This window comes from Coregonus lavaretus (assembly GCF_964263955.1).
Source record: "Coregonus lavaretus genome assembly, chromosome: 24".
Classification (NCBI taxonomy): Eukaryota; Metazoa; Chordata; class Actinopteri; order Salmoniformes; family Salmonidae; genus Coregonus; species Coregonus lavaretus.
The window spans coordinates 14249901-14262718 of NC_140011.1; the positions used below are offsets into that span (position 1 = coordinate 14249901).

Below are 12818 nucleotides of genomic sequence, written 5' to 3' on the forward strand. Positions count from 1 at the left end.
TGTCTCTCTCTCTGTGTCTCTCTCTCTGTGTCTCTCTCTCTGTGTCTCTCTCTCTGTGTCTCTCTCTCTGTGTCTCTCTCTCTGTGTCTCTCTCCATCTCTGTGTTGTTTACATGTGGTTGTGAAACACTGGGTTTTTATGAAGTGTCAGATGTGAACAGATCCCAACTCGGTGAGCAGTTAAAGATGGAGTAATCACTCTTAATGTGAGTTTTCCATCAGCACCACAGAGCCAGTTCACATGGAGGGAGAGGAGTAGCTGGGAAGTTTGGGTTTAAAGTTAAAAGACAGTTTTTTTGTTACAGTGGATATGTTTACTCTGTTTTCTGCACTGTGCTTCACAGCGAGTTGAACTAGCTACATAGCACTTTTTGATTTACCAGAGCAGTCTTGTCACCATTATAACATTATTCTATGGTGTGTAATATTTCTAGCGTTCTTGCATCTGGTTTGGTGTCAATATCATCATCAGGTATTATTTTCACCGCTTCAAGTGACTCGCACCCTAAACTCATACCATGCTGATGGTCTGAACAGTATCCACTAGAGGTCAGCATGTCCTTGTACCTGACCCTGGTTTGTTCTGTCAGCCCCTCTCCTCTCTGTAGAGGATCATTATCACACAGCTGGGAGCCATTAGGAAACGGAAACAGTCCTGAGTTGAATAGTTCCCAGCTGCCACAGACCCTCAGACAAGTGTGAGCAGGGGAAGTCAAGATGTGCTGTGGAGGCCTACTTTTAAAGGCAATGTTGTGTAAGCCTTGCTTACTGTTGAAGTCACAGTGTGTAATTAAGACGTGCTGTGTGTAGGCCAACTGTTATAGGTCATGTTGGTCATCAAAGATCCACCAACATTTACCTAATTTACCATTGTAGAGGTCCCCTTTAACATATGTAGGAGGACCAGTTGTCAATACATACCACTGTTCCCAGCACTGGGTTTTGGTTGATAGGAAGATGGATCAATATAACAATCAATAAATACTTGTGTCACCCATTGATTCTATGTTGCCATTTGAGTGTGTGATACAGCAGAGATTTTTTAATTTTTAATTTAACCTTTATTTAACTAGGCAAGTCCGTTAAGAATGGCTCCCGAGTGGCGCAGCAGTCTAAGGCACTGCATCTCAGTGCTAGAGGCATCACTACAGATCCTGGTTCAATTCCAGGCTGTATCACAATCTGGCCGTGATTTGGAGTCCCATAGGGCAGCGCACAATTGGGCCAGCGTCATCCAGGTTTGTCCGAGGTAGGCTGTCATTGTAAATAAGAATTTGTTCTTAACTGACTTACCTGGTTAAAAAAAGAACAAATTCTTATTTACAATGACGGCCTACCCCGGCCTCCCCTAATCCGGACCACGCTCTGCCAATTGTGCGCCGCCCTATGGGACTCCCGATCACGGTCGGTTGTGATACAGCCTGGAATCGAACCAGGGTCTGTAGTGACGCCTCTAGCACTGAGATGCAGTACCTTAGACCGCCGCGCCACTCGGGAGATGCTGGTTGGTTTCCTCTAAACCTCGACATCTGTGCCTGTTAATGGTTTGCATCTGAAGCTTCTAGGTAGATGCAGCTTTGAAGGTGCAGGGGAATACATTTATTTTTAGGAGTAGCATGGTTTTACAGGCTAATTAGAAGTTAGGAACAATGCTGTGAGAGTAGAGTGGAGTGGTTTGTGCCTGTGGTGGGCTCAGGTATGTGGCCTGCTTCACTGGTTCGCATCTTAACCCTTACCATTAAACTCTGCTTGTTGGGCACGGATTGTGACTGTCTTCTGTCTTTCCCCCAAAAGCTTTTACATATAAAGAATGAAGTTTGTGAGTGAGTCAAGGTGATAAAACCTTATATTCATGGTGTTGCTCTCTGGTCTAGAATATACTGTGAATGAATCATTATGATTTCATGCCCCATCAAGGCTTACTGCTTACTGAGTCATGTGTGTGAGCTAACTCACGGCCCATACAGAATGTCTCAGCCCAGCCCTGTTCAAACATAAGCACACAGTTTAGAAACGTTTGGAGGAGCACTCAGAGATTCCTTAGCGATGAAGCTCTCTGTTAGCTGACTGGCGCCCTGGGGTCTTACTGTAAGAGAGAGAGAGCCTGGGGAGAGAGAAAGGATAGGAGCGAGAGTGTGTGTGAGAGAGAACGGGAAAGAGAGAGAGAGAGAGAGAGAGAGAAAGAAAGAGAGAGAGAGAGAGAAAGAGTGGGAGAGGGTGAGTAAGAGCTGGGGAGCGAGAATGAAAGAGGGAGAGAGCTGGCATAGAGAAGGAGCAGAAACAGTTTGAAAATGAATTAGTGAGGAGAGGAGCTCTCTTTCCAGAACAGCCTGGAAGCTGCAGAGACTACTTCCTGAACTCACACGGCACTGCTCTCCTTTCCTCCCCCTCCTCTCCTCTCTGACTGGTCTGTTGTGTTTATACTGGACTAGCCTATAGGGAGGATGACTGTCTGTCTGTCTGAGAAGCATAAACAAATGAAAATACTTTTTCTGTATCTGTAAAGCTAGAACTTAGTCATCAACCAACCTTTTGTGAATGGACCAATTCCATTAACCCTAACCCCAAGAGCCATGGCCATTGGTCGAACAACCCACTTCCAGGAAGTTCTTCCATCTAAGAAACGGTGGCCATGTTTCATCTCCACCTCCCTCCTGTCTCTCTGCCTCTGAGGGAGTTCCTCTATGAGCGTTGTGCTTCAGAGGTCTAACCACTGTGTTGTTAATGGGATGAATCCACTTGGTATCACTGTTAAGCCTCTATATATGAATCCCCTCAGAACTCATAGATCATGGTGGTAAGTATTGCTTACCAAGTATGCTGTACTCATGTTGAATTTAATGTATCATTTGAATTGATGTATCATTTGTGCATCAGTCAGTGGAAAGGGAAAGAACAAACAGTGTTTTTATGAGGAGGAGTTGGAAGGTGTCTTTGGTTTGTCTCTCCAATTACTTGACAATGACATACCCATAATCTGTTCCCCTCACGTGTCATCAGTAATGAAATGGCTGCCTGGCTCTACTCAGTGGAGAGGGATTCTTTTTTACCCTCTATCAGTAATATGGAATCAGTATCAGAATCAAATCAAACTTTTATATAAAATGCATTTACGTATACACCAAAATACACTTTTCAGTAAAATTACGTCCCTCTCTCTCTGCCTTTCTCTTTCTCTCTCTCTCTAGATAACGGTGGTCAGACTCTGACAGGGGGTTCTAACTGGCCTCTGAGAGGCAGGAAGTGGTCACTGTGGGAGGGTGGGGTTAGGGGCGTTGGCTTTGTGACCAGCCCGCTGCTGAAACAACCTGGGACCGTCAGCCGCCAACTCATACACATCTCTGATTGGCTGCCGACACTGATGGGCCTGGCCGGGGGATCGACCAATGGGACGAAGCCGCTGGACGGGTTTAATGTGTGGAACGCTATCAGGTAAGCCTGGAGTGTGGTGTGTGTGTGTGCGCACCTTGTCATCATTCCTGAGTTGTTTATGTGAGTCTGTCTGGACAGACACTCCAGGAGTTTCTTACTTCTCAGATCAGGTAAAATATTTCCTTGTGTTTCACAACCTCCCCCTCCTCTCTTCTCTCCCCTTTCCTCCTCCTCTCTTTTTTCTCCTCCCCCCTGACTGATCTGTCTCTCTCTCTCTGGTCTTTCAATAAGCTCTTTGTTACCGGGACGATGGCACTTCAAAGAGAAGGAAATTCCATCACTCATTTTACATTTGGAGTCCCTTCTTTTTTTTTTTCTCTCTCTCTCTCTCTCCTCCCCCCACCTCCCTCCCTCTATAGCGCCTGTCCCTCTCTTGCTCTGTCACTCCTGACTTATCGTACAAGTTTTGGCGACCGTCTTGAAATCAACTGTGACTTTTCTATTTTTCTCCCTTGAATTAACTGATTGCTGATATATTAAGTATTTTAGAGGGACTCTTTAGAGATAAAGTAATTGACCACTTAAAGTGGGTGGTGTCCAGGACAGGAGGCGACATAACAAGACTTACATAAGCTAGCCAGGAGCTTTCAAAATCACTAAGGCTATCATTGCCTTCATTCTGCATGAGTGACACATTAGATTAGTAAACTAAAAGCAGACACAATGAAGTGGGTTAAATTGAGTCCTGCAGCAGAAACCCACAGCCTGGGGTTACCCACAAACCACTGCTCTCAGCCAAGCCCTCTTTCCTATTGGCTGTGGCTGGCCACCTGACTGTGTCATTACCTTTGTCTGGTGTGTTTTGACAGTGTACGTGTCGCCGTGTGTCCCATACTGGCTACTGGAACACATTCCTGTTTGTTTGTTTGTCTTTTATGGTCCCAGTCTGCTTTAATTGCTGTGTGTTTGTGTGTACAGGGTTTTTTCTGGATCAAAAAGGGGCTTAGGTGGTGGGCGTAGCAGGGGGCGTGGTCAAATTTCTCCATGGAGCTGTGAGATTGTTGCAAATTTCATGCGATTCTACATATTCTGCAATGGAGCTGAGAGAACATTTAGCAGTTTTAAAGCTAATTTCCTGCAATTCTATGAATTTTGCAATGGCTAATCATGTGTTATTTTGCTCAAACATGGTAACAAAATATATACTGCTTGTTTTTGGAATTTTTTATTCTCCCAGACTGGCTTTTATTTTGGTGATTTTTAGTTTTCAAAGATTATCTTATTTAAAAAATAATCCATTTTAGAATAAGGCTGTAAATAACAACATTTGGAAAAAGTAAAGGGGTCTGAATACTTTCTGAATGCACTGTAGCTCCATTATCTTTTCTGCATACTTTATATCCATTTTTTAAATCATTTAAGTTTACACTGAAAACATTTTACCATCCCAAAAAGCTTAGCAACATGTGAAATGAGAAAGTTATTCTTGCTGTGTATTATCAGACGCTGCGGTCACTCTGTGGTCCAGTGTGGTCAAAGCCTATGACCGCTTTATGAACGTAGACGTCTGCTTTAGATTTACAGACCCTTTTGGGGTAGTCGAGAGGAGTGAAAGTGTGTGTGTAGTGACTGTTGTTTCTTTGTCTTCCAGTAAAGGTTACGCGTCGCCCAGACTGGAGCTGCTACACAACATTGACCCTCTCTACGTTGACATCGCGCCATGTGAGTCACCCACTCATCACCACCACATACCATATGTTTCACTTCAGTCATTATGTTCACCTTCAACCAGTACACAGTGATTCATATTGACTGGACAACGCAACTACAGGCACAGAACACTGAATTCCTCTTTGAATATTGTTTCAGTGTCCGTTGCTAGTTATGAAGTCATCAGCACTACTGAAGTCCTTTGTTTAGTTTCAAATGATTCATATTGGTCCGTTACATTATGATTCATATTCACCACAAAACACAGCTCTCTCGCTAAGAAGTGTGAGTCCCAGTGCGTGAGTAGCACTGCGCACGCATGTTCGCACACGCACACTGTCCAGCTGCAGAGCTAGACTCTTTCAATCATTAAGGTTGGCTTGGTTCATAGAGAGATGATGTAATTCTCCTGTATGGCTGCCTGATTCCCTAACACAAAGCCCAAATCCCTTTCAGTGTGTGTGATGTCTATAAAAATGTGATTAATGCAGTGATGAAAAGGCTCCACTCCAGTTGGGGGAAACAGAGAAGTGACAGAATACATGCCCTCCGAGCCAGATTTTTTTTTTTATATATTTATTTTGTTTCAACTTTATTTAACCAGGTAAGCCAGTTGAGAACAAGTTCTCATTTACAACTGTGACCTGGCCAAGATAAAGCAAAGCAGTGCGATTAAAAACAACAACAACACAGAGTTACACATGGGATAAAACAAAACATACAGTCAATAACACAATAGAAAATCTATATACAGTGTGTGCAAATGTAGTAAGGAGGTAAGGCAATAAATAGGCCATAGTGTAAAATAATTACAATTTAGTATTAACACTGGAGTGATAGATGTGCAAATAGAGATACTGGGGTGCAAATGAGCAAAATAAATAACAATATCGGGATGAGGTAGTTGGGTGGGCTAATTACAGATGGGCTGTGTACAGGTGCAGTGATCGGTAAGCTGCTCTGACAACTGATGCTTAAAGTTAGTGAGGGAGATATGTGTCTCCAGCTTCAGAGATTTTTGCAGTTCGTTCCAGTCATTGGCAGCAGAGAACTGGAAGGAATGGCGGCCAAAGGAGGTGTTGGCTTTGGGGATGACCAGTGAGATATACCTGCTGGAGCGCATACTACGGGTGGGTGTTGCTATGGTGACCAATGAGCTAAGATAAGGCGGGGATTTGCCTAGCAGTGATTTATAGATGACCTGGAGCCAGTGGGTTTGGCAACGAATATGTAGTGAGGGCCAGCCAACGAGAGAGTACAGGTCACAATGGTGGGTAGTATATGGGGCTTTGGTGACAAAACGGATGGCACTGTGATAGACTACATCCAATTTGCTGAGTAGTGTTGGAGGCTATTTTGTAAATGACATCGCTGAAGTCAAGGATCGGTAGAATAGTCCGTTTTACGAGGGCATGTTTGGCAGCATGAGTGAAGGAGGCTTTGTTGCGAAATAGGAAGCCGATTCTAGATTTAACTTTGGATTGGAGATGCTTAATATGAGAACAAAGCGAAATAGGAAGCCGATTCTAGATTTAACTTTGGATTGGAGATGCTTAATGTGAGTCTGGAAGGAGAGTTTACGGTCCAATCAGACACCTAGGTATTTGTAGTTGTCCACATATTCTAAGTCAGACCCGCCGAGAGTAGTGATTCTAGTCGGGCAGGCAGGTGCAAGCAGCGTTTGATTGAAGAGCATGCATTTAGTTTTACTAGCATTTTAAGAGCAGTTGGAGGCTACGGAAGGAGTGTTGTATGGCATTGAAGCTCGTTTGGAGGTTTGTTAACAGCGTCCAATGAAGGGCCAGATGTATACAAAATGGTGTCGTCTGCGTAGAGGTGGATCTGAGAGTCACCAGCAGCAAGAGCGACCTCATTGATATACACAGAGAATAGAGTCGGCCCGATAATTGAACCCTGTGGCACCCCCATAGAGACTGCCAGAGGTCCAGACAACAGGCCCTCCGATTTGACACATTGAACTCTATCTGAGAAGTAGTTGGTGAACCAGGCGAGGCAGTCATTTGAGAAACCAAGGCTATTTAGATAATAAGAATGCGGTGATTGACAGTCGAAAGCCTTGGCCAGGTCAATGAAGACGGCTGCACAGTACTGTCTTTTATCGATCACGGTTATAATATCGTTTAGGACCTTGAGCGTGGCTGAGGTGCACCCATGACCAGCTCGGAAACCAGATTGCATAGCGGAGAAGGTACGGTGGGATTCGAAATGGTCGGTGATCTGTTTGTTAACTTGGCTTTCAAATACTTTCGAAAGGCAGGGCAGGATGGATATAGGTCTGTAAAAGTTTGGATCTAGAGTGTCACCCCCTTTTGAAGAGGGGGATGACTGCGGCAGCTTTCCAATCTCTGGGGATCTCAGATGATACGAAAGAGAGGTTGAACAGGCTAGTAATAGGGGTTGCTACAATTTTGGCGGCTAATTTTAGAAAGAAAGGGTCCAGATTGTCTAGCCCAGCTGATTTGTAAGGGTCCAGATTTTGCAGCTCTTTCAGAACATCAGCTATCTGAATTTGGGTGAAGGAGAAGCGGGGGGAGCATGGGCAAGTTGCAGCGGAGGGTGCAGAGCTGGTGGCCGGGGTAGGGGTAGCTAGGTGGAAAGCATGGCCAGCCGTAGCAAAATGCTTCTTGAAATTATCGATTATCGTAGATTTATCGGTGGCGACAGTGTTTCCTAGCCTCAGTGCAGTGGGCAACTGGGAGGAGGTGCTCTTATTCTCCATGGACTTTACAGTGTCCCAAAACTTTTTGGAGTTAGTGCTACAGGATGCAAATTTCTGTTTGAAAAAGCTAGCCTTTGCTTTCCTAACTGATTGTGTATATTTGTTCCTGACTTCCCTGAAAAGTTGCATATCGCGAGGGCTGTTCGATGCTAATGCAGTATGCCACAGGATGTTTTTGTGCTGGTCAAGGGCAGTCAAGACTAGGGTGAACCAGGGGCTATATCTGTTCATAGTTCTGCATTTTTTGAATGGGGCATGCTTATTTAAGAGGAAAGTACTTTTAAAGAACAACCAGGCATCCTCTACTAAACGGAATGAGGTCAATATCCATCCAGGATACCCGGGCCAGGTCAATTAGAAAGGCCTGCTCGCTGAAGTGTTTTAGGGAGCGTTTGACAGTGATGAGGGGTGGTCGTTTGACCGCGGACCCATTACAAACTGTTTGGGCACAGACCTGGATAGTATTATAGAGCTCTGCAGGCTATCTCTACAGTAGATTGCAACTCCGCCCCCTTTGGCAGTTCTATCTAGACGGAAAATGTTGTAGTTGGGGATGGACATTTCAGAATTTTTGGTGGTCTTCCTAAGCCAGGATTCAGACACTGCTAGAACATCAGGGTTGGCGGAGTGTGCTAATGCAGTGAATAACTCAAACTTAGGAAGGAGGCTTCTGATGTTAACATGCAAGAAACCAAGGCTTTTACGGTTACAGAAGTCAACAAATGATAGCGCCTGGGGAGTAGGAGTGATACTGGGGGCTACAGGGGTTAACCTCTACATCACCAGAGGAACAGAGGAGGACTAGAATAAGGATATGGCTAAAGGCTTTAAGAACTGGTCTTCTAGTGCGTTGGGTACAGAGAATAAAAGGGGCAGATTTCCGGGCGTTGTAGAATAGATTCAGGGCATTATGTACAGACAAGGATATGGAAGGATATGAGTACAGTGGAGGTAAACCTAAGCGTTGGGTAACGATGAAAGGGAGAACATCACTGGAGGTACCGATTGAGCCGGTCTCCGCGTGTATGGGGGGTGGGACAAAGGAACTATCTGAGGCAGGTTGAGCGGGACTGGGGGCTCTACAGTGAAATTGTATAATAAGAACTAACCGGAACAGCAATAGGCAAGGCATATTGACATGGGAGAGAGGCATAAAGCAATCACAGGTGTTATTCGAGAGAGCTAAGACAACAACTGGTAATGGCGACGAAAGTTTGGGCTGAGGCTAAACAGATAAACAGGATGGGGTACCGTGTAAAGGAACAGTCCAGCAGGCATCAGCTGTGCAGCTGAGTGATCATAAGCTCCAGTGAACAGCAATAGGTGAGACCAGGAGTAGTTTGAATGGCTGCTACAGCACAGGCGAGCAGGAAGCATGGCTGTTGATTGCGTGTGCTAGCGGGCCGGGGCTAGCAGATGGATCTTCATGGTCGTCGCAACGGGAAGCCTGTTGAAACCACATCAGACGATTACATCGGCAGACCAGTCGTGATGGATCGGCAGGGCTCCGTGTCGACACTAGGAGGTCCCGTCCGGTTCACAGAGAGGTAGATATCCGGGAGATGGGCCTGGCTCGAGGCTAGCTCAAGGCTAACTGGTGCTTGCTTCGGGGGCAGTGGTGATTTAGCCAACAACATCCATTCAGTTGCAGCTAGCTAGTTGTGATGATCTGGTCTTAAGGTCCAGTGATTCAGTGATCGATAGCGCGCTGTGCAGACAGTGCAGACTGGCCGATAATAGTCCAGGCTAGAGCTGGCTGGTAGGTAGTACAGGCCACGGACAACGGTGGCTAATAGCAAGTAGCTAGTTAGCTAGTTAGCCTGCTAGCTGGCTAGTTTCAACTGGAGGTTCTGGATAAAAAGGTAAAATAAATAATAGAATCCGTTCCACATTGGGTGAGGCGGGTTGCAGGAAAGTATATTTAGTTGAAGGATGAAAAGTGTGATTGAGAAATATATACGAAAGACAAGAAACAAAAAAACTGGCTATTTACACGGACACACTACAAAGTACACGACCACACTGCTACGCCATCTTGGAAACGTGTGTGTGATTTCATGTTTGTTATGTGCATGATTCAGTCTAACGTAATCTCTAGTGTGCTTCCACCCTGACTAATACATGATGTATCCATCCACATCACTAGTGACAGTCATGTTCCTATTTCCCAACACTCTAATCAAATTAACTTATCATCAGGGTGGAGATTGATCACTAGAATAGCCACATCCCAACTCTGCTGCTTAGATCTGTAGATGATGTGTTGTGAATATCAGTGAGTTATGAGGTGGCTGACTGAGTGAGTGAATAAGTGACTGGACATGGGAGGAATGACAGCCTTTAGAGTCTCACTCTCTTCTGAAGGAGCCAGACACTGGGTCCCATACGCAGGACTAGGAAGTTGAATAGACTCTGATCTAGGGTCAGTTTTGTGTTTGCTCCTAATGGTAAAGTTAGGGTGTGGGAGGGACAGCTGGTCCTAAATCTGTGCTTGAGGGCAACTTCTACCTGGAGCCATAAGTCATCAGACAGACAGACAGACAGACTCTGACAGGAACAGACTGATGTATCACCTGTGAACTTAACTGCCCTCTAGCTCTCTAGCTCTCTGACTGGCCCTCTCTCTCTGTATCTCTCTTTCTTCTCATTTTACATTTACATTTTAGTCATTTAGCAGACGCTCTTATCCAGAGCGACTTACAGTTAGTGAATGCATACATGTTTTTTTATTATATACTGGCCCATTGGCAGCCCCCCGTGGGAAACGAACCCACATTCCTGCCGGCCAAACCCTCCCCTACCTTGGACGACGCTGGACCAATTGTGCGCCGCCCATGGGTTTCCCGGTCGCGGCCGGCTGCGACAGAGCCTGGACTTGAACCAGGATCTCTAGTGGCACAGCTCCCTTTCTCTCTCTCTGCTGCTGTCTCTCATTGTCGATCTTTCTCTCTCTCTCTCTCTTTCTGTGTGTCTCTCTCTCTCCGTCCACCTGACTCTCGTTAGTGTGTTTGAGAATGTGTTGGAGATTGGTCAGTGTGTGTTCTCTGTCTGTGTGAGGGGATTTAGACTTCTGTTGTGTCCAGGTCTGGTCAGCATCACGTTAGTGTGTGTTTATCATTGTTGCCCTTTTATGTGTTTTCCACTCACTCACCACCATTACCACCTAGTACCCAGTCACCACCATTACCACCTAGTACCCAGTCACCACCAGTACCACCTAGTACCCAGTCACCACCTGTACCACCTAGTACCCAGTCACCACCTGTACCACCTAGTACCCAGTCACCACCTGTACTACCTAGTACCCAGTCACCACCTGTACCACCTAGTACCCAGTCACCACCTGTACCACCTAGTACCCAGTCACCACCTGTACTACCTAGTACCCAGTCACCATCTGTACCACCTAGTACCCAGTCACCCCAGTACCACCTAGTACCCAGTCACCATCTGTACCACCTAGTACCCAGTCACCCCAGTACCACCTAGTACCAGGCTTTAGCACCACCATGACATCGGTAACCGTTTAACACTCAGCTGATGTACAGTTTTCTATTGTTTACTTTGTTTTGGATGCATGAAGATTACAACTAGTCCTATTCCTAGTTGTTCCAGTTTCTGCTTCTGTCTTTGAGTTTGTTTTCTAGGCATCATGACATTCTGTAGACCAGTGGTTCCCAAATGTATATAGTCCTGTACCCCTTCAAACATTCAACCTCCAGCTGCGTACTCCCTCTAGCACCAGGGTCAGCGCATTCTCAAATGTTGTTTTTGCCATCATTGTAAGCCTGCCACATACACACACTATACAATACATTTATTAAACATAAGAATGAGTTTTTGTCACAACCCGGCTCGTGGGAAGTGAAAAAGAGCTCTTATAGGACCAGGGCACAAATAATAATATAATAATAATCAATTATTTTTCTCTTTATTTAGCCATCTTACATAAAAAACCTTATTTGTTCATCAAAAATGTGAGGGGTGTGCTTGAAAGGTGCACATAACTCTGCAATGTTGGGTTGTATTGTGTCTGGATTTAGTTTTCATGCTAGTGAGGGCCGAGAATCCACTCTCACATAGGTACGTGGTTGCAAAGGGCATCAGTGTCTTAACAGCATAATTTGCCAAGGCAGGATACTCTTAAGCGCAGCCCTATCCAGAAATCTGGCAGTGGCTTCTGATTAAAATCAATTTTCACAGAACTGCTGGTTGCAATTTCGATGAGGCTCTCTTGTTCAGATATCGGTAAATGGACTGCAGGCAGGGCATGAAAGGGATAACGAATCCAGTTGTTTGTGTTGTCCGTTTCGGGAAAGTACCTGCGTAACCTCCCGAGTCACTAGAGATCCTGGTTCGAATCCAGGCTCTGTCGTAGCCGGCCGCGACCGGGAGACCCATGGGGCGGCGCACAATTGGCCCAGCGTCGTCCAGGGTAGGGGAGGGAATGGCCGGCAGGGATGTAGCTCAGTTGGTAGAGCATGGCGTTTGCAACGGCAGGGTTGTGGGTTCGATTCCCATGGGGGGCCAGTATGAAAAAATTAAAATTATGTATGCACTCACTAACTGTATGTCGCTCTGGATAAGAGAGTCTTCTAAATGACTAAAATGTAAATTTAATGTAATTGTGCACCAAGCTCACTCAGGTGTTTCACTATATCACATTTGAAATTGTCCGTAAGCTTGAGTTCATTTGCACACAAAAAATCATACAATGATGGAAAGACCTGTGTATTGTCCTTGTTAATGCAGACAGAGAAGAGCTCTAACTTCTTAATCCTAGCCTCAGTTTTGTCCCGCACATTGAATATAGTTGCAGAGAGTCCCTGTAATCCTAGATTCAGATCATTCAGGCAAGAAGAAACGTCACCCAGATAGGCCAGTCGTGTGAGAAACTCGTCATCATGCAAGCGGTCAGACTAGTGAAAATTATGGTCAGTAAAGAAAACTTTAAGCTCGTCTCTCAATTCAAAAAAACGTGTCAATACTTTTTTGCC

At 45.3% G+C, this 12818-nt stretch overlaps 1 protein-coding gene across 1 annotated transcript in view; it reads left to right on the forward strand.

Annotated features, from left to right (window-relative positions):
• LOC311099719 (arylsulfatase B-like) overlaps positions 1-12818 on the forward strand; it is a 34932-nt gene that overhangs the window by 10752 nt on the left and 11362 nt on the right. The window contains 3 exon segments of the mRNA XM_084140457.1: positions 3060-3172; positions 3175-3431; positions 5023-5093. Of these exon segments, the coding sequence (XP_083996583.1) occupies positions 3060-3172; positions 3175-3431; positions 5023-5093 (441 nt within the window).